The sequence below is a fragment of the Canis aureus genome, chromosome 10 (assembly GCF_053574225.1).
Source record: "Canis aureus isolate CA01 chromosome 10, VMU_Caureus_v.1.0, whole genome shotgun sequence".
Classification (NCBI taxonomy): Eukaryota; Metazoa; Chordata; class Mammalia; order Carnivora; family Canidae; genus Canis; species Canis aureus.
This window is the reverse complement of record NC_135620.1, coordinates 65,693,546-65,713,725: the sequence shown is the minus strand read 5'-3', so window position 1 is coordinate 65,713,725 and position 20,180 is coordinate 65,693,546. Positions and strand designations below refer to the sequence as shown.

The 20,180-nt window shown below is 40.3% G+C and overlaps 1 protein-coding gene across 1 annotated transcript in view; it reads left to right on the top strand.

Moving 5' to 3' along the window:
* Positions 1 to 8,337, top strand: part of LOC144321550 (uncharacterized) — a 168,313-nt gene extending 159,976 nt beyond the window's left edge. Inside the window, exon 2 of the mRNA XM_077910923.1 lies at positions 7,955 to 8,337. Coding sequence (XP_077767049.1) covers positions 7,955 to 7,964 — 10 coding nt within the window. The 3' untranslated portion in view covers positions 7,965 to 8,337. The remainder of the gene's footprint in view (positions 1 to 7,954) is intronic.
* The last annotated feature ends 11,843 nt before the right edge of the window (positions 8,338 to 20,180 follow it).

Here is a 20,180-nt window from a genome sequence, read left to right as displayed (position 1 = left end):
TTTGGGGGGAAATTTGCTTGGAGCCCCAAATTTGAACATGGTACTGCAGGTACAATGTAAGTTTTAGAGATAATTCAGTGGTTAATAGGGCATAGTATTTAAGAGTGCCCACCATCCATAAAACCTTGGGTGAATTATTTAGCTTTTTTGAGCCTGTTTCCCATCTTAAAATGGGTATGGTAAAAGTACCTACCCTCAAAGCTTGGTTATGAAGACCAGAGATTACTATTATGAACCACTAGGCCAGTAACTGGCACATGTTAAGTGACATATGATTGTTTAAAAATGAAAACTGGGACACCTGGGTGACTCAGTGATTGAGCATCTGGCTTCTGCTTCGGTTGTGATCCTGGGAGTGAGTCCCACACATTGGGCTGCTCTCAAGGAGCCTGCCTCTCCCTCTGCCTATGTCTCTGCCTCTCTCTTTCTTGTCTCTCATAAATAAATAAAATCTTTTTAAAAATGAAAATAAACTTTTGCTAGAAGAGAAAGTGACCCATGGGCCTATGAGATTGGGATGTCCTTATTCCTTACCCTATTTGTCATCAGTAACAGCATTTTATAGCACCTGGGTATTTTATGGCTTATCAAATAATTTTATGTGCATTATGAAATTTGGCCTGCACAGAATTCTGTGAGATGAGTTCTATTAGCTCCTTTTTAAAGGAGGTAAACATGTTGAGGGTCAAAAAGCAAAGTAATTTGTTTAATCTCACATGTCTAGCAAATGACTATTTTCCTACTAGGACTATTGATTATGATCATTTTCATAGCACTTGCCATGTGCCAAGCAGCATTTTTTTTAAATGTTAACTCTAACCGTCTTAGCAAGCCTGTAAAGTACAAAACCCATTTTACAGATGGAAAAAATGAGGCTTAGAGGGATTAATTAACTTGCCTCAACACCCATGACTAAGTAATGCAGTTATCAGAATTTAGAAACAAGTCTGCTTGAGACCAAAATCCTTGTTGTTCCAACACACTAATTCTTGTTACCATCTTCCAGAAGAAAAGATGGATTGTTCATTCTTTGGCAATAAGGGCTCTGGTAAGCAGGATTATGTTTTTCCATTTTATATTCCCCAAGAACAGTGCCTGACTCCAAGCCCAATGTGTGCTGTGATGAATGCAAGCTGATCTAAATGGAGCTGGTCCCGTGTTGGCCATCCCCTCCCCTTCTAGCTAGGTAAGAGGATGAGTGGCTAGAAACCTGGACTATGGTTTAGCTGCCGTTGATGCCAGGTCTCGACTGAATGTAGTTTCTAAAGTTATTTAGTTTCTTCTCAATCACTGGATGTCATCAGATGTTACTTCCTTTGCATTTTTTTTGGCTCTTCATCGGGGAAACTGCTTAATGTTATGATTTCACTCGTCCATAGCAGAACAAGGACCCAGTAATGCAATGATAATTGAATTGTTAAAGAAAACAGGCTTTGATGAAATGGAAATCCCAGTTCTTTGCCAATTGGGAACATTCAGAACCAGGGCTGTGGGGAGCACAATGGATAGATTCAGCTGTGCTATCAGTAATTGAAAGAACTGTAGAGAGAGGTGAGATGGATGATGTTTGAAAGGGAATGAGACTCTAAAATAACCAATCCTTAGGCACTCAATAGGCAAACAGGCCTAGAAAGCAATGGCTTAGGTGGATTATACCCAAAGGAAGGGTTGAGCTCGTTCACTCTTAGTCCTCAATTGTACAGCTGAGGATGCTGAGGCTTGGATATGGTAGTGGCTAATATAAAATCACAAAACAAATTGGTAGCAAGTTCTAGGCTGGGACTCAGACTCTTTCATCTCCTTGTAGGCTTCTTTTCATGTAAGATTTGTGATTGATTGGCTGTGGGGGGTGATGAGAACACCCTGGAGATAGCCCCCATGCTTCTGGCTGTAATGATCAAGGAAGGAGAAAAAGAAGTAAGTGAGACTATTGTATTTGACAGGTTAACTCATGCAGCTACTGAAGTATTAGTTTTTATTGTCAAGCTATGTTTCAATGGTGATGTTTCAGTGGAGTCTTTAGGATAGCCATATTGTAATGCTTTGAAGACGAATGGGAATTGAGCCAGTAGAGACAATTAGTGTTTGTTACACTGTCAATATAGTTGATGAAGGGAAAAACCAAGAAGTAAAGTGGGAACTGGAAGGGGAAATGAAAAGTTTGTTTGTTGGTTGGTTTTTAAGGATCTCTAAGACTTACGCATATTTGTAGGCTGAGGGGAAGAGGCCAGAGTGGAGGAAATTGAGAACGAGTATTAGAGGGGATGGATGGCTGATGGAGCACAGTCTTGGAAGTTGAGGGTGAAGAAATCTGGTCCACAGGGGAATGGACTAGTTTTGGAGGTAAGGAGAAGGATATGTGAGCAAGGGAAATGAGAAAGCATGAATGCTCTTATATTTAAATTTAGAGGAGGAGGGGCATATGGTACCAGTGTTGAAAACCTTTCATATTCTCTATGAAGTAGGAACTATTCATTGATAAATTGGGTTGGACTTTAGTAAGTTTTGCATCACTCATAGATGAATCAAGATCAGACAACACATTCACATAAGAACATAAAGATAAGGAATTATATATGAGTTAGACCAATCACCATTTGTCTTTTGGAAGTGAAGCGTGAACAGAAGGGATAATGCCTGGCTTTTCTAATAGTTTGGTCTCATTTGGGAACAGTAGTGGGTAGTTGGTCTTTAGCCAGGAGGCTTGTGGATGTGTAAACATAACTGATGTTTTTGCATGCTTGCTAAACCTACCAGAAAACTGCCTCCTTCCAGATCGTTACCATTCCCTGATCAATCCTGAGTTCCTAATCTGGGTAGACCACTATGGTGTATTCCAACTCTCTTCCCACCCTCTACTGAAATGCAGCCACCTCTGAGATGTAGCGTGAAACTGCTTATGACAGAGCCAGGAAATTGTCTCCTTCTGGAAAGGATGAGGCTGATGAAACTAGTGTTTCTAGGCTGGAATCTCTGTCTCCCTTAGGACTGAGAAGAGTGTGGACTTCCAGTTGTCCTTTTATGAGCCCTCTGCCCACTGTCTCACAACTGCAGCCTCATGTTACAAGGTGTCTGTCTTATCTGTGGAGCTCATAAAATCTGGATGTTGCCGTAGAAAGAGTTTTAGTTTGGAGACAGATGTGCCTGTGTTTAAGTCCTGGCTCCATCATGAATGACCTGAGCTTCTAGTGGAGACTCATTTGACTTGCATGCTTGTCAGTAAAAGGAGATGATGGTATCTACCTTGGTTACCACAAAGGTTCATTGAGTGGATTACATAGATCAGTAAATGTAAAAATAAAGTGCTTTTCTTAAGCAGTGGGGGAAGGAGCAGTTCTTTATTGACCACTATTGGTGTGCCAGATGTCACACTGGGCGCTTCACTTTTATGGTCATGTTTCATCTTGTGGAAAACTCTTATTGGAACTCTTATTGGGTTAGCTTTATTAACCCAATTGATAGATGATGAAATGTATCCAAGGGTAGGGTAATCTTTTGTCATTTTTACTTGGGACAGTCCTGGGTCATAGCTATTGTTTCAGAATAATCATTAATAAACCTTTTCTTCACTCAGAAATTTGGAATATGAGATTCTGTGGTCACCCTGTAGGAGGGTAAGAGCCTTGGTCAGGTAATATTCTGCCTTTCATCCTTTGCAGGTGTAGGTGGGAAGGATTTCCTTGGCACAGTTTTTCATGTTCTAGCTCTGCCCTGCAACCAGATTATACTCTTCTGCCTCAAAAGCAGGAGAGAGAGATTCCCTGCTAATCTGCTGAGCCCAGCTTGGGATACCCTTAGCAAGGCCAGTTCATCTAAGAATAAGGATCAAGAAATTAAACTATTGTAGGAGAGAACCACTGGTTAGACATTTGCTGGATTCATTCATTCAGTCATCAATCCATCCATCCATCCATCCATCCATCCATCCATCCATCCACATATTCATCTTATTTTTGACTGCTTACTATTGGCAAGGTTCAGTGGCAGATACGAGAGTGGGAGGATAAGAAGCTGAACACCACACAAATCCTGTCATCAAGAAGCTTGTTGGGGTAGGGGTGTGGGGTGGGGTGTTAGGAGGTAGGGCATGCATGGCTCGCTCAATCGATAGAGGATGCAACTCTTAATCTCAGAGTTGAGAGTTCAAGCCCCACATTAGGTATAGAGCTTACTTAAGAATTAAATTAAATTAAAAAAATTAAAAGGAAAAGAGATATTGGTACGTTAACTAACTGAAATTTAAATGAAAACTTGGGAGGAGGGGAAGCAGCAGCTCGAGTTCCAAAGGGCAGATGTAATGCATTGAGATGCCAGGCTGAAAGTGCAGAGTTTAAGGGACTTGTCAGGGGATGCATTACTGGGATTTGGCGAGAAAGACTGCTTCCTGCTTATAATAATTTGGATAAATTTCTTATAGGAGGCAGCCTTAGGACTAACTTTGGTAGGATAGGAGCCCACACACAACAGGGAAAAGGCTGTCAGATGGATCACTGAAAGCAAGGAGGATATCTTAAAATTAGGTGCTAGGAGCAGTTCAATTTTATTAAAGAGTATATAAGAGGAAGTGAGTGGAAAGTAAGGTGAGAATATTTGGTTGGTTTTACAACATGGTTGCATGCATACTGAACTAAGAAAACCTTACATTTTAATCTGTTTATAGAAGTTATACATATAAGATAAATTAATTAATTTATCTTTTTTTTTGTAGCAGGAGAGTGAAATGATCAAATCTGGTAGTTGAGTGGAGGTCCCCCTCAGCGGAGACCAAAGGCATGGAGAGTATTGTTGAGTATTTTGTCTCAATAAGAAAAATCTATCTATAAAAAGATAATAGTAAAATTAATCCCAATTTACTATTTCACAAGGTATTACAATTTTTGTTTATATACACAAGGACCATGGAATATGGGGCATGGCATTGTTGAGTATAATGACGTGACCCAGGAAATATTATGGAGCTGTAAATGGGGATCTTTTTCAGTTTAGACTCTGAGTAGGAGAAAAAAGGGGATTAAGCTCCCACACATCATCCATAGTGTGGAGAGCACTATTGAGGGCAGATATGGCAGCCGCTATAAGGAACAAGAATATAGAATTCTCAGGTCAGAGAGACTCAGAGCTGGCTAGTGCTTCACCCAGCCATTCTGATTAACAAGCTGAGCAGTGGTTCTCAAAAACTTTGCTTGCCATCAACAGTAAAAACATAAAAATAGTCAAAATGGCAACAGTGTAGTTGGTTTCTCAAGAACCAAACAGCAAGGATAAAACCCAATAGCATTTCTATACATCTGTTAAAACAAGAGGAGAGGCAACTGAAGACCATATTTAACCTAAGACCCCAGTGATAAAGCTCTGGGAACAATGCATTCTTTCTGAAAATTGCTAGAATTCCAGCCATTGGAGATTGTACACATACAGTAAGAGCTTTGTGTTTTGTAGAAATAGCGAGACTTCTTTGGTGAGCATTGAAGAGTTGAGTACATTTTAGCAATGTATTCATTTTTAAATTCAATTTTAGTAATCTTCCATAGCTCACTAACTGGTAAGTAGTCCTTAGTTATACGTGGATATGAAAATCTGTGGAATAGTTTAATATTTGCCAAGTAGAAACAGTTCATTCATTGCTCATTAGGGGCCACTTTGGAGTGAAACATGCTTCCAGCATTTTTTTTTAAAGCAATTTAGGGGGAACTGTGGTCGTCATAGAAATCAATTGTAAAGACTCAATAATTTGATCAAGAGTATTAGCAATAAGACTTGGAAATGAGAGTCCTAGAGATTAAAAAACACTCCTCCAACCCAAGTCAAATCATGTGAGTGAACACAGTCAGTGTCAGCCAAACAGTTGACAGGGAGAGCATCTAGACCTGCAGGGCACGGTAATCTAGAAACTGTTGGTTCCCCTGTAACCAGTCTGGGTGAGGGTCCCTCATGCCCTATGCAAAGGCCTTGGGGACTGAAATCAGGACCTACTATATGTCCCATGAGACAGCAACCAAATGTAGCTCATTTCAGAGCATAGGCTTGGCCATACTCAACAAATATCTTGCCATCTTCATAAAACTATAATTGAAACAAAACAAAACAATTCTGCTCTTGTAATACAGTAGAAGTCCTCTTATCAGCTATGATTGGGACCAACAGTTGGTTGGTGTTTTTGAAAAGTTGGTTAAAGCGGGGATAAGATGATACACATATACCATACACATTTTATTTTAATGTAGACAACATACATGTACATGCCTTTGCCAGTCTTTTGATGTCAGGCCAAAGCTTTTGGATGGGGGCAGGGACGGTTCACCGACTGTAGTCAATTGTCTTTCATAAACCACAGCCATGATGCACAATCTACAATTGCACTTCTGTTTTTTTTTTTTTTAACGTGGAGTCAGAACTTAAGAACATTCATGAAGCAGCATAGGCATAAAATCCTTCTTTACTTTTATGATTTTTACCCCAATTATTGTCATCTCACCAACACCTATTTCCAAAGCCATTTACTTAGTGACTCATCCTTATTGAATCTTTTCAAAGTATTCAAATTATTTCTCATAAAAGCAACTCTTTATGCATTCATATTTTATTAAATTCCTCAAATTATTAAATTATGTCATTTTACTGGTAAGTACAATTGGCATAAACACACTTGGATGCAAACCCAAATGACTCTTGGTAAGCCAGCAACAGACTTGACAGAGTGTTTTTTTGGGGGGGGTGTAACCTGCTATCTGTTCTGTGTGCTTTGGGTGTCTGTCCATATGCTTTGCAGAAAGACTAGAGAGTGTGATTAACTTAGCAAGAAGGTTCAATGGAGGGCATGGGTACACAGGTTCCTGTACTTGTTACCTTCCTCTTCCTAAAACCTTAAAGATCCTAGTGCCTGGAGTGGACAACCCAGACAAATACCCTTTCCTATTTTACTGAAATCTGGGAATGAGTAGTATTCCTGTCTGGGTGAGTGGCATGTTATAAACATTGTGATTTTTTTAACTGCTAAATGGAAAGTTTCTTGAGGTCTTCATATTCTTTTAATACCTGTAGGTCTTGGCTGCAGGCTTTTTAAATTGTAGGTGTTTGGCCTGTGTTGGTTTGATGATTGAGTGACTTCCAAACACCTCCCATTTAAAAGTAAATTTTCAACTTTTTTTTAATCCCTTTAAAAATTGGGGCAATGACCAAATTATCCCCATGTTAGAGGTGAAATAACAGGCTTAAGTGTTGAGGGATTTAGCCGTGATCACCGGGCAGGATAAGTGGAGAATGTGGGAATGCGTTCAGTTTTCCTTGCCACACCAGTTATGCTACAGCAGTGCCTGTCAGTAGCAGAAGTCTCACGTGGCCTACCCCAGCTTTGAGCCTGACACTGTCACTCACTAACTGTGTGACTATGGGCAAACCACATGCTAGACAGTGTTTCTGAGCTTCACCATATCTATGTGGGAGCTAGGAATAAGACTCACCTAACGGAGTGTTATGAGGACTACGTGGCAGACTGTAGGCAAAGCGCTCAGCATACTGCTTCCACACAGAGTTGATGCTTAGTAAAGGGTAGTGTTTTTTTTTTTTTGTAATTAATAAATAATAGTGTTTCAGTGCTGATCTAAAAGGAAAGGACTTTATACTAACAGTGACTATCAAGCTTCTCTGACTTCTGTGCTTCAGTGGACTGTTGTCCTGTTCCTTTACTTTCTCAGGTCATTCTGGAGTTGTGCTGTTGTTGACTGAACTGGGCATAAATTTCCTTCATTTCTGTACATTGCAAAGAGCTGGAACATTTCTTTATTTTTCAGCTGCTGGAGCCTTCTCGGTGGCTCCTGGCAGGTCTGCAAGCATGATAATGCCTACTGGAAAAATGAGGTTCATCTGTAGCCTGGAAAGGTTTAGGTTGAAGTAGTTGTGATGAGTAGAGACTGCAGCTCAATTAAACTTAACTTTGCTATTTATGTTTTTCTAGGGCATTGTGAAAATAGAAACCCAAAATATTGTGCAATGAGAAAATACAAGCATGAAGCTGAAGCAGGAAGTTAAAGACAATGAAAACACCAGCTCTAGCCCCATCCCTGGGAAAACAAACAAGCAACAAGCGTATCAACCACCACTGAAAAGCTTTAGAGTATACCCAAGAGAAATGTTTGCTTATGGGCAAAGCCCAGACTCATCAGAACCATACATCAGGCCCTTTGTGATTTGGCCCCACCTGCTCATTTCTCATGATTAAGCCCTCCCTCCTCACTCCTTCCTTCCCAAGTATCTGGTGCAACAACCAAACCAAACCATTATCCTAAAAACCCGATGTGTGCTTTCAAGCTTCCATGAAGTTGTGACTTCTCTTCCAAAGGCTCCTTCTCCCTATTTCTATCTGGTGAACACCTCTCACTCTTCAAATGACATCTTCACCCTGCATCTTTTCATAAACACCATCGCCTTGACCCTCAAATATTTCAATGAAAAGTTAGTCATCACATGGTTATCAATAGCTTATTATATATATACTCATAATCATACTCAGCATACTCTATTATTTGTCATCTTCCTCCTCCTTCTCTTCTTTCTTTCTCCTCTCCTTTTTCTTCTTCTAATATCTCTTTTTGTTCTAACTGTGCTGTGTGGTAGCGACCACTGTGTGGCTCTTTAGGTTTAAATCTAAATTAATTAAAATGAAATAAAATTTCCATTCCCCAGTCACATTTCAAATGTTCAGTAGTGACATTTGGCTAGTAGCTACGGTGTTGGATAGTGAAGATATTGAATATTTCCATTATTGCACAAAGTTCCATTGATTGAAGCTGTGCTGGAGTATAAGCTCCTTGAAGGCTGGGACTATGTCAAAATTACTCCTCTATCTGCAGAAACCAGCCACTTGTCTGGAGGTTAATGAAGGCTTGAGAGAATGAATGAAACTTAGTTAAGATTGTGGACTCTGATAAATAGGTTTGAATTCTCAGGCTTTTTAAATTTTATTTTAAAGGTTTTATTTATTTGAAAGAGAAAGAGAGCATGTCCGAGCAGGGGGAATGGCAGAGGGAAAGGGACAAGCAGACTCCACACTGAGCATGGAGCTTGATGTAGGGCTCCATCTCAGGACCCTGAGATCATGACCTGAGCCAAAGCCAAGAGTTGGATGCTTAACTAACTGAGCCACCCAGCCGCTCCTCCCAGTGCCTAGGCTTTTCAAAAAAAAAAAAAAAAAAAAGCCAACTTTTATTCTTTTCCAGTGTCTAAAAATGTATCAAATGTACAAATTTCCAGGATAGAAGCAGGAAAAGATAGTTTTGATTGGCTTTTGCATTCCTACTTTAAGAATACTTCGTAAGTGCATTTCCCAAAGGTGATAGAATCTTGAACAAAATAGTGACTGGAAGGGAAAATAAAGGCAGGTTTTTACCTTAGATGGATGTCATTTATAATCCCACATCTGTTCTGAGAGGCTCGTTTGTGGGGAAAAGCTTTTGAAATCCCGAAACCTTGTTTTGACAGTTGGTCACTGAGGTGGCTGAGTTTATCTTTGCCAAAATTCTCTTAATTTTTGAGGGAAGTAAAATATGCCTCCATTCTCTAAAGGAAGCCAAACATTAAATGAATTCATCCTAAGCTTTTGAGACAAGGGCTTTAGAATCCTTTGCAGAGGTAGTGAGATTAGGATCAATGTGTAGCATATGCTATCATTAAGAATCAGTTTCCATGCCAACTCATGTTAAGACATTTAAAAATATTGCTTCTCTTTCCAAGATGACGCTAAAGTCATGGGACTTAGAAAGATCACATAGCTTTCTAGGGTCCTAGAGCTAATTAGCCATCGATTCTGGCTGGAACCCCAGTCTTCTAGCTTCAATCTCAGAGCTATTTTCATTATGCAAGAATTTTCTAACTCACCTGGTTCACCTGGACTCTCGTTAAAAATAGCCAGACTTACTGAATCAAAATCTATAGATTGGGAGTCTGAGAATTTGTATTTTTACCAAGTGCCCAAGGTGGTTTACTATACGTTAAAATAGAATGTGTCAATTCCCTATGAGGTTAAAATGCCATTTTAACATATGAGGATCTTCTGCAAAAGATCTTACTATTTAATCATCTGGGATTTAGAATTGGGTCTGGTTATTTCACCCAGGTTCAAAGTCGCAGACTTTTTTAAAAGGGATATTGAGGTCATTTATTCTTATTCTCACTGCATACAGGAATTCTTACTATAGCATCCTTGGCAGAGGGTCAAGTAACTATTAATTGATTAGCTCCATTACTCTCTGGGGGAATTCTTCTGTTCCTCTTATCAGAAAGCACTTTTTTTTCCTCCTGAACTAAACTCTACCTCCATCTTGGTCTGGTTAGGACTTCCAAGGCAACAAGGAATGTGATTCAGTGTCCTAAGGAGTTGGATGTCCTGGCTGGAGGGACCTTAGACATCTCATGGTTGAATTTTCCTATTGTTCAGGTAAGGAAATAGACATACACTTTTCCACATTCATTTAACAAATTTTTATTGTGCACTTAATCTTTGGCAAGCCCCATACCATGTACTAGGGACAAAGGAAGAAACGTGGACCTGGATGGACATTGCTGTCCTAGAGGTTACAGCCTGTGAGGAAGACAGACACACATTGGTCACACTGTCACAGCAGCATGTCATTTATCAACACATTGGTACATGCTATGGAGGGAAAAAGAGTGGACAGTGGAGATGTCTAACAGGGGCCTATCTGATCTGGGGGGTCAGGAAAAGCATCCCAGTGAAGCAGTCCCTGGGAAGGTCACAAGAGTAGAGAGCTGGTGAGGGAAGGGAGGAGCCATTCAGGCTGAAAAAACGAAAGGCTGGAGCTCAGGGAACAGTGGGGGTGGGGGCGAAGGTGGGATGAAACTAGAGTGGGGGCCAGGGGTCTTGTGTGCCATGGGAAGGATTTGGTCTTCTTTGGAAGGACAGATGGGGCACCGTGATAAGCTTGTGTTTTTAAGGCTCAGTCTGGTCCATTCTTGGATCGGAGGCCAGTCTGAATGGGTATCGACACCAGTGATGAATTAAGAACTTACTGCACAAGTTTGGGAGAGAGGACTAGAGTTTTGATAATGAAGATGGTCAGATTTGCGATATAGTCAGGGGTGAAAGAAGTAAAATTTGGGGACACCAGGGGGTGGCTGAGTGGTTGAGTGTGTCTGCCTTTGGCTCAGGTCGTGATGCTAGGATCCTGAGATCCAGTCCCTCATCAGGCTACCTACAGGGAGCCTGCCTATGTCTCTACCTCTCTCTCTGTTTTTCATGAATAAATAAATAAAACAAAGAAGTAAAACTTATAGATCGGCTCTCTGGGGTAAGAGAGGGTTTTAAGAAAGGAGTGGTCAAGAGATCCAGATGGGGGGGAAATGACTTGTCATTGACCACATAGCTAGCTAATTGCAAAGCAGAATAGAGACGCCAAGACCAATGATCCTAAAGTCAGGACGTGGGTCAGGATGCCACAGTGTGAAAGGACTGTGACAGTAGGCACCCAGCTTTGAACACTAGCCATGCAACTGAGAAGCTCTGTGATTTCCAGTAGTTTCCTCATCTCTTTGAGATGGAGATGAGGATGATAAACATCTGGGGGTGGGGACTTGTAGGGAATTAAATGGATGTTTCTGAAGTAGCTAGTAGGGTGCCTTATACATACCAGACACCCAAATAGTAACCTACCCGTGGTTATTGTTTGTATTATTAACAGCTTTTAGGTCTTCTTTGAGTTTTCTTCAGGCCTATTTTCTTCACTTCTTTTTCATATGTCATGATTTCTGGAAACCTTTCACTTCCCCCAAATACTAATAGAACATAGTCTTTGGATTGTACACATTCCACTGGGATTCAGTTATACAATATTAAAACCTTGTGATGCTTGCAATAAGTAGATTAAATATGATACTGAATTGTGTAGTAGTTGCATATCATGTAGACTCTGCCTCCAATGACCAGAAAACACTTCCTAAGCTGCTGTCTAGCTCAGCCTTGAAGGGTGAATAGTTTCCAGTTGGAGAAGAAGCAGAAGATAGATGGTGGTAATGACCGCCAAGATGGTGGTGAGGCATTTTTATTAAGGAGGAATACCAAGTAGTAAAACACAGAGGCACGAGAAAGCCTCTCCTTTCTTGAGGCCCTGCAGGAAGTTTAGCATGTTTGAACTGAAGATTTCTTAATGTCTCAACGGCACAATGTGTCCCTGAAAAGATAGACAGGGACTGGACTATAGAAGAGTGTGTTTGTCAAGCTAATATCTTGAACTGTATTCTGTAGACAGTTGGGAGACACTGAAACCTTTAAAGTCGAGTGACATAATCAGAGTTGTATTTAAAGGAGGTTTTTCAAGAGATTAAGTTTGTATTTTTTTTCTCTAGTGAGTCATTGTGAGTAGTTCCTCTAGAAGGGTTGGTATTAGAATTACTAGGGAAATATTATTTAGAAGGAGGTAGCCTCCCTCACAAGGCTGTCTAGGAATAAGGAATAGAATATGATTCTGAGTGTTTTTGAGTATTTCCTAGGAAAGACTGCCTAGTCCCTTGGTTGATCTCTGGGAAAGAAAGGGAATGATGGATATGGGTCCCTATGGTGATAGATGCAGGAGCTAGTACTAACCAGTGCAGACAGAGCTCAGACAATGAACTGCGGACATAAACATGTGACCACACTTGTGCCCACTTTGTGGAAAAGCACACACAGGATACATGTATCTGCCAAGACCAGGATCGTCTGATTATATTTCCCAGCCATCTAGAAAGAACAGACTGTGATCTTCTAACTGCTCATAGTATCTGAAAGAAGGCATGTTTATCCCACTTGATTTCCTCTCTTGAAACGGAATTTATTTAACTAACTTAAAAATAAGAGTCTTAAGAAAGTGGGTATTTTTTTTTTTTTTTGGTGATATATGTGTGTGTGTGTGTTTGTGTTTATATAATGAGCGTTCTTTATCTGGTTTTGTTCTTTCCTGAGCACCAGAATCTTGATGATCATAGCCAGGTGTGTTCTGTTCAAGTATCTGTATATAAATGATATTCAGAGGGGTGCTTTATGAAGAAGACAAAAAGATTTGTTGACAGTGACTTAACCTTCATTCTGAAATAAGGACAGTTCATAAATACATAGTACGATCAATATACTTCAAAGAACCCAGAGGTTCAATATGCATTTGATTCTTTTGCCCTGAAGTTGCTTAGGAGATCATTCTGGTTTCATCTGCATTTCCCTCCAACATGCCCCAGACTGGTTAGTTTCACCCTTTCTGATCTGTACCATTTGGATTTGCAGTTATTTTATCTTTTTTAAAAAAGTTTTTATTTAAATTCCAGTTAGTTAACATACAGTGTAATATTAGTTTCAGGTGTATAACATAGTGATTCCACAATTCCATACAACACCCGGTGTTCATCACAACAAGAGCACTCCTTAATCCCCATCACCTATTTAACCCATCCTCCCCTCCCTTTTATCTTGTTAACCTTGAATGTCTTCATGCTTTTGTCTTTCTACCCTCAATTTTTTTTTCGTTTGGTGGCTGGATTCTCTCTGTTTCAATCACATTGAGGTTTTAAAATTCCTTTGGTTAAACTATTCTCTCTCTCTCTCTCTGTGGAGCTGGAACTGAATATATATATTCTCCCATTTGTACGACACCTTGACAGTTTCTCCATAATACTTTAAGCATCCCCTAGACAATGTGAACTTACGAACACTATTTTCAAATTACTTCATTACAAATTTAGGGTAGGATATACTTTTGTTCATGTTTAGTATTGATTCAGGGGTCCCACTGAACTCAGTAAATTATTTTCATGAATTGGGTATAACCACCCATGCCTCCGATCTTGAAGTTCTGGAACTAGTTCACTGCCTTATTTGTTTAGGAACTTACCCAAAGTTTCTTTTATGCATAGTTTAACATTTCTTTTTAAGTAGCAATGCTGGATTTGGCATTTTCTAGATAAATTATATTTGGTGGTAAAGGGCATTGCTTAAAATTTGTGAGCAAAGGATATTTTTTGGGACATTCAGCAAGCTTGAATTTTGTTGTTTGTAGAAATTAACCTTTGAGAAGCATCCTGGTAAGGGTGGCCAAATACCCTATGAGTGTTGGCAGCAATATTTTGGAATTTTTTTCCTCATTTCCATTTGCTTTCTCTATGATCCATTGTCTTTAGCCTTTAACTCTTGCTGTTCATTATCTCACGCATACACTTTTATTTTTTTATTTTTATTTTATTTTAATTTTTTTTTTACTCATACACTTTTAGATTTGATGCTTATATATGGTCTATGATTATCAGGTGTGATTCACAAATTTGGGCATATGTTCTTTCTGGGGTTCTTCCTTATTTCCATCTCTTCTATAGTTTATAGTCCTCAGCCAGTCCCTCTAGAATCTAGTTTCTGGGCATCTAATCCCAATTTTGGGAGTAGAAGGGATTAACTAACATAGGATTTAAGAAAAAGAAATTTGGAAATTTGGTCAGTGAAGGATGGGTATTTGAAACAAATGGGGGGAATATTTGAATTGAGATGAAATAAAACGCAAAAATCTAAAAATATTGGTTGACAATAACCTTCAGTTAACTGAAAGATCAATTAACCAGACTTTCCGTCCCTCAAACATTTCCATTAACTTTGAAAAAATTCTAAACAAAATCATTAAAAAAACAAAACAGATGGATGAGGTCTGGGACTTCAAAAGAGGCAAAGTTTAATACAAGATTTTAATAGGACCCACCTGACAAAACAAAGACAGGACTTGAATGTGTACTGTTGGAAATAAAGAGACAAAGAAATAGAGGCACACAATACAATGTCTATTGGGCTGCAAGAGCTTAAACTAACCTCTAATGCAATTTATAAAGCACCAAAGCATGCACAGGACCCAGAAGACCTGCTTGGAATTAACTTCTGATGTTGCTGACTTCAAAGGCAATCAAGGATATAGACCCCAACGAGGCAAATCTTCCTATAATAATACAGGAGGCATATTTCATGGCCAAGGAACCAGGAAAAGAGTTCATTGCTATAGATCAGACAAGAAAAATGAAGTATTTTTCTGCATTGGGGAAAGACAGTTTTCCAAATGACTTGCCAGATCCTAAAGCAGCTCTTTCAAACCCCATTTGCTGAACCTGAGGGTTAGAGGCCATAGAAAGAAGATGATGTCATTGCCAAATGTCAGCAGCCAAACTACCTGGATTTTTACTCTTTTCTCACTGTTAGCAAACTTTAGGGTTTAACCAGTTATTGCACAGTTGACTGACTACCAGACGTAATGGAACCTCAGTGGGTAGAAAAATTCAGGCTGTTGTTGACCTATTGTTGGAATCATAACCGGACCATAGGAGTGACCCCAAATGTATTACCTAAAAATAATTTATGCTTGCTTCCCTCTGGGCTAGACTTAACAGCCAAAGGTATTCAATCTGGTAGCAGGGCGTAACAGCAAATAGTGATTTTACTAGTTCATGGGCACAGCCATGGCTATGGGTGCTCTGTTGATTTGGGGATAGGACATCAGCCAACTAACTGCTTAGCAAGGAAGCAGGGACCAGTCTCCAGGAATATCGTGCCCACCAAAATTAGACAGGGCATCAAGGCCACTGACTACTACCTATAGTGTTAAGAGGGCTCTGCTCTATAACAGTCAATATGCACTAAAGATTGGGACCCAGGCAAGAAGCTTGGTCATTTAAGCTTAATAACTGTGTAATAAATGTGATAGAGATCATCCTGTAGGTGCATTATAGTATTGGCCTAGGCAGCAACTTAATTTCTGAACTTCCTGAATGTGCTAATATACTGGCTGCCCCATTAAGCCCTGGCTCAGGGACCAAGTGGTAGAAGTCTCCTTGGAGGCTGTAGCAGAATGAGGCTCAGAGGAGGGGCTGACCCAGTCCTAGATTTGGAACAAAGAAACTTAGACGAGCTGGGCTGCTCTGCAGCCATCTGGACCTCAAACAGAATTCAGAGGTACTGACCCCATACTCTGCTTTTTAAACCTTCATAGCACTCGTGGCTCAAACTAAGAAAGACATAAGCAAGTTGTTGAGCAGGATATTCTCTATTTGTCTCTTGGATTACGTCGGTTTGTCTCTTCTCCACCCTGCTCTCTATCTAGGGAGGTTGAATGCAATGGACACCAACCTAGCTCCTTTGCCCTCTGTGTGCTCGCTGGCTTCTGCTGTTGGCAAGCCAGGGCAGTCAGAGAGCAGGTGGAAAGAGAGGGTAGGCTGGCTCCCTCCCAACTGGGACGTGGTTTGGGAGTGGCTGCCTTCCTCACCCAAGGCCACATCCCCTGTCAGGTGGCTCTTCCTTCTCTGCAGATCTAACTGGGTTCTGGTAGCTCCAGAACCCCACCCTTTGCTTATTTAAGCCTGACTAGTAGTGGCTTCCCTACTGCTTCTTGGCTCCACTCCTTTTTGCCTCATCATCTTTGTTGAGTGGGTTTAAAGGAAACCCACCAATGCTTTCATAAATATTCTTTTCATAAAACTCCTTTTGCATCTGCCATCCTGTCTGGCTCCAACTAATACAGGAGCATAGCCAGATTTACGTAGTGGGATTTTTTTTTTGTTGTTTTGTTATTTGTACTGACAAAAAACTGGAAACAAACCAAATTTCCATTGCTGAAAAATTGGCTCAATTATTTATGATACAAGGCATTATTTAGCCAATAAAAATATGTTATTAAAATATTTAATATCATGGGACAATACTCAATACATTGTGCTAAAGAGAAAAATAGATATAAAAATGGTATGTACAGAATGGTGTCATACACCCCCCAATACATATGTTTGTAATGAGTAGAAATTAACAGAAAATACAGCCAATTATTAGAAGTGGTTATCTCTGGTATGATTGAAGGTGATTTTTGTTTTCTTGTTGCTCCTTTTGCATTTGCCAAACATGACACAATGGACATATATTACTGTATAATCAGAAGAAACATTCTAAAAAACAAAATACAGCAACCTGTGATCTGGAAGGATGTTCATCACTTGTGGACATTCTCTCATATTTTGAGGGTTGCCATAGGCATATCTGGTATATGGCCAGGTGACCTGTTACTGTTGATAAAGGTCATCAGTCTTTTATACAAAGTGTCTGAATGGATGTCCCTTATCCTACCAAATCTCATGGAGTTGTGTTACGTTTTTTATAATGTTGACTTTGTTTAGCCCTTTAAAGATCAGGTTAGTCTGTGTCACGTGTCTGAAATTTTCCAGGGAGGACGCTTGCTCCAACTCAGAAGCCTTTGTGCTGTGGTACAAAGGCATAGACTTACTACGTCTGATGACAAATGCATATATAACAACAAAGAAGCAGGAATCAAGCAACACATTCACATATGAAAGCAGAGAAGAGTAATTATCGTCTCTAATTTTTGGCTGTAATCTTTCTGTTGCTGCTGTTACTAATCAGTTGTCTGTGGGACTGGGATGCCCCCCCCCCCCCGGAAATGGCCAGTAGGTGTCTCAAGTTCAGCAGGTCTTATATTAAACTCATTAATTTTTGTTTCCTTCTGTCCATGCTGCTCTTCCCCTGTCATGGTGAATGTTACTATTACCAACCAAGTCACAGTGCATTCAGGACGATGCGTAAAGTTAAAAATTCAAATCTGATTACTTAAATTCCAAGATCAGCTCACAATATGATCTATCAAGCTATCGGAAAAGACCTTTGAAGACTTGGAATTCAGCTTGTCCCCTTCTTAGGTGGCTCAGCAGCCTCAAAATATCATGAAAATATCTATGATGAGAAGATGGCATCCCGAAACTCGTGGGCTAAGGATATCAGTGTGGGCTTCTGTCGTGCTATGAAACCCCATGGGAATCACATTAAAAAAAAAAAATAGAATCACATTTTTCTTAAATTACATTATTATTGATCTCATCGGTTCTTTTTTTTAAACTGATATTGTCTTTGGTCCAAGAAGAAAGATTCCCAAGGAGTTAAGTGAACCCCGAGTGAGACTGAAACATGTGTTTTCCTTCATTGAAATGGACATAAATAATCTCCTGTTACTTTATGGTTTTGTGTTTTCATTAATGAATGTCAGGAATCTATTAGTGTTCATATGGGTGATGCCTTTTCTTCTTCGCATCTTTCTTCTCACTGTGGCCACTGTTTTGCCTCCTAGAAGATCGTTGTGCTGCCTTGAAACTCTCTGCTAGGACTTCCTTGGGCCCCTTTAAGCCTCCTCCAGGTCCTGCATTGGAATTCACACTTTGTTGCTTTCCAAGTGAGGCTCATCTATAACATTTTAATGAGTGGGGCAATTACTCATGTGCATGAGAAAATCTCTTATAATGCTCGCTTGAGTCCTGTCCAAGTTTGAGGTAAGAGATAATTGTGCCTCTGGTTGGGAACTCCATACTCTGTTTATGGTATTTGGGCTTTGTTTGTCTTTCAGTAACTGTGCGATTTCCCTCCCTCCTTGCCGACTTTTATGGAAATGATCTTCCTGCTGCCTGAAGTGTGTCACTCTGCATCTTGCCAAGAAGAAAACCTCTCCATAGAGAAAATGACCCATCTCTTCCCCTCTGCAACCATCTGACTTAATTATGCACTGCGCTTGGCCCCTGGAGAGCCCAGCGAAGAACACGAGGAAGTCCTGGCTTGATCGCCAAGCCCTAGGGTCTTTGTCAATTATCATCTGGCACCCACGAGTCTGGCCAAATTTACAGGCATGTCTGTCTCTCAAAACATGTCAGGCCTGAAGAGTGATTCACTTTTTTTTTTTTTTTTGGAGCCGCTATAAGTAGAACAATCTTTTCCATTAAAACTCACTTTACTGTCTTCTCAACACCCCAGAGCCTCTTGAACACACCTTCCACTCCACGTGTGATGCCTGGGAGACTGCAGTTGAATAACATTACTCCTTTCCCAGGACTCATGGCATGTATGGAGGCGTTGCCGTCTAGAGGAAAGGACACGGGCTTCGCAGGTAGGCAGAGGTGGATTTGAGAGGCCCATTCTTCTCTCAACTAACTGTGATCCCTTAAGACAACCATTTACCTCTCTGAGCCTCCATATTCTTACCAGTGCAATGGAAATAATACTATCTACCTCATAGAGTTGTTGTCAGGCAAAATTAAGATCATGCATTCAAAAGTAATTTGAACATTAAAACAATCAAAATATTAACAAATTTAATGAATAAGAGAAGCAGCAATCATTGACCATACTCTTTATCCTTGCCCACTCTGCTCTCTAAGGGAAAAAGAAAATAGCTTTGTTGACATCTCTTTTTATTAAGATTTCGTACCATAGAATTCAAGGATCCCATCAAAGGCATGTTTTCCTAACAAGTTTTAAGGCCCAGATTTGCAGGGCTATACAAAAATATCATACCTACTGAGATGCTTCTTTTGACCCTGACCTCCAGTATTTCAAACAAACAGGTGATTTCCCCACGCTATTTTGAATGTTTCTTATCTTCCTGAGGGGGCAGTAGCATCAGTCTGTTCATGCCCGTGCCCGTCATACTCCTTTGGGATTATTTGCCAGTCTTTCCCATTAGGCTTTAAGATAAGACGGGGTCTGGCCTTCATTCGTTGCAGTACCCCCAGGTCCCAGTGCAGAGGCTAGTGCACAGGAGGAGGTCCGGGTGTGACGTTGGAGGAGGGAAGAAGGAAGGAAGAAAAAGCAAGAGAAAAAGGAAAGGAAGGAAGAAACCCAGACTCGATATTCTTAGAAGTATAATCAAGGGACACTTGTAACTCTCTATGGAAGCAGTCATACTGGGAAAACCTATTATTACAACCTGGCTCCAAGCGTTGTTTTCATATCTGGGGAGGAAATACATTATTTGTGTTCTGGATTAGCACCATCAATCTGGTCTCTCCGTTCCTGTCCCAGATGTCCCCTGGAGTTGTGTGGGCAGAACGAGGAGGTCCCTGGTTTGAATTGGTAACTGAAAGCTCATGAATGTTTTCCTGCTCAGAGCCAGCGACTTGGAGCTGCTGCGGAGGAGATGGGGCTGGCGAGCCCTCCAAGTCAGGATTCTTGGGCTTTTGGCTTACTCTCAGCACCGCATGTAGCTGCCTGTATCTTGGGAAGACTCTGGGAATTGGAAGGTGGCAGCCAAACAATGCTCTAAATGGGTTCAAATATCCAAAAATATATATATTATTACATCGATCAGGAATTCTGTTCAAATTTGACGTCAAATATCTGTTTTTGA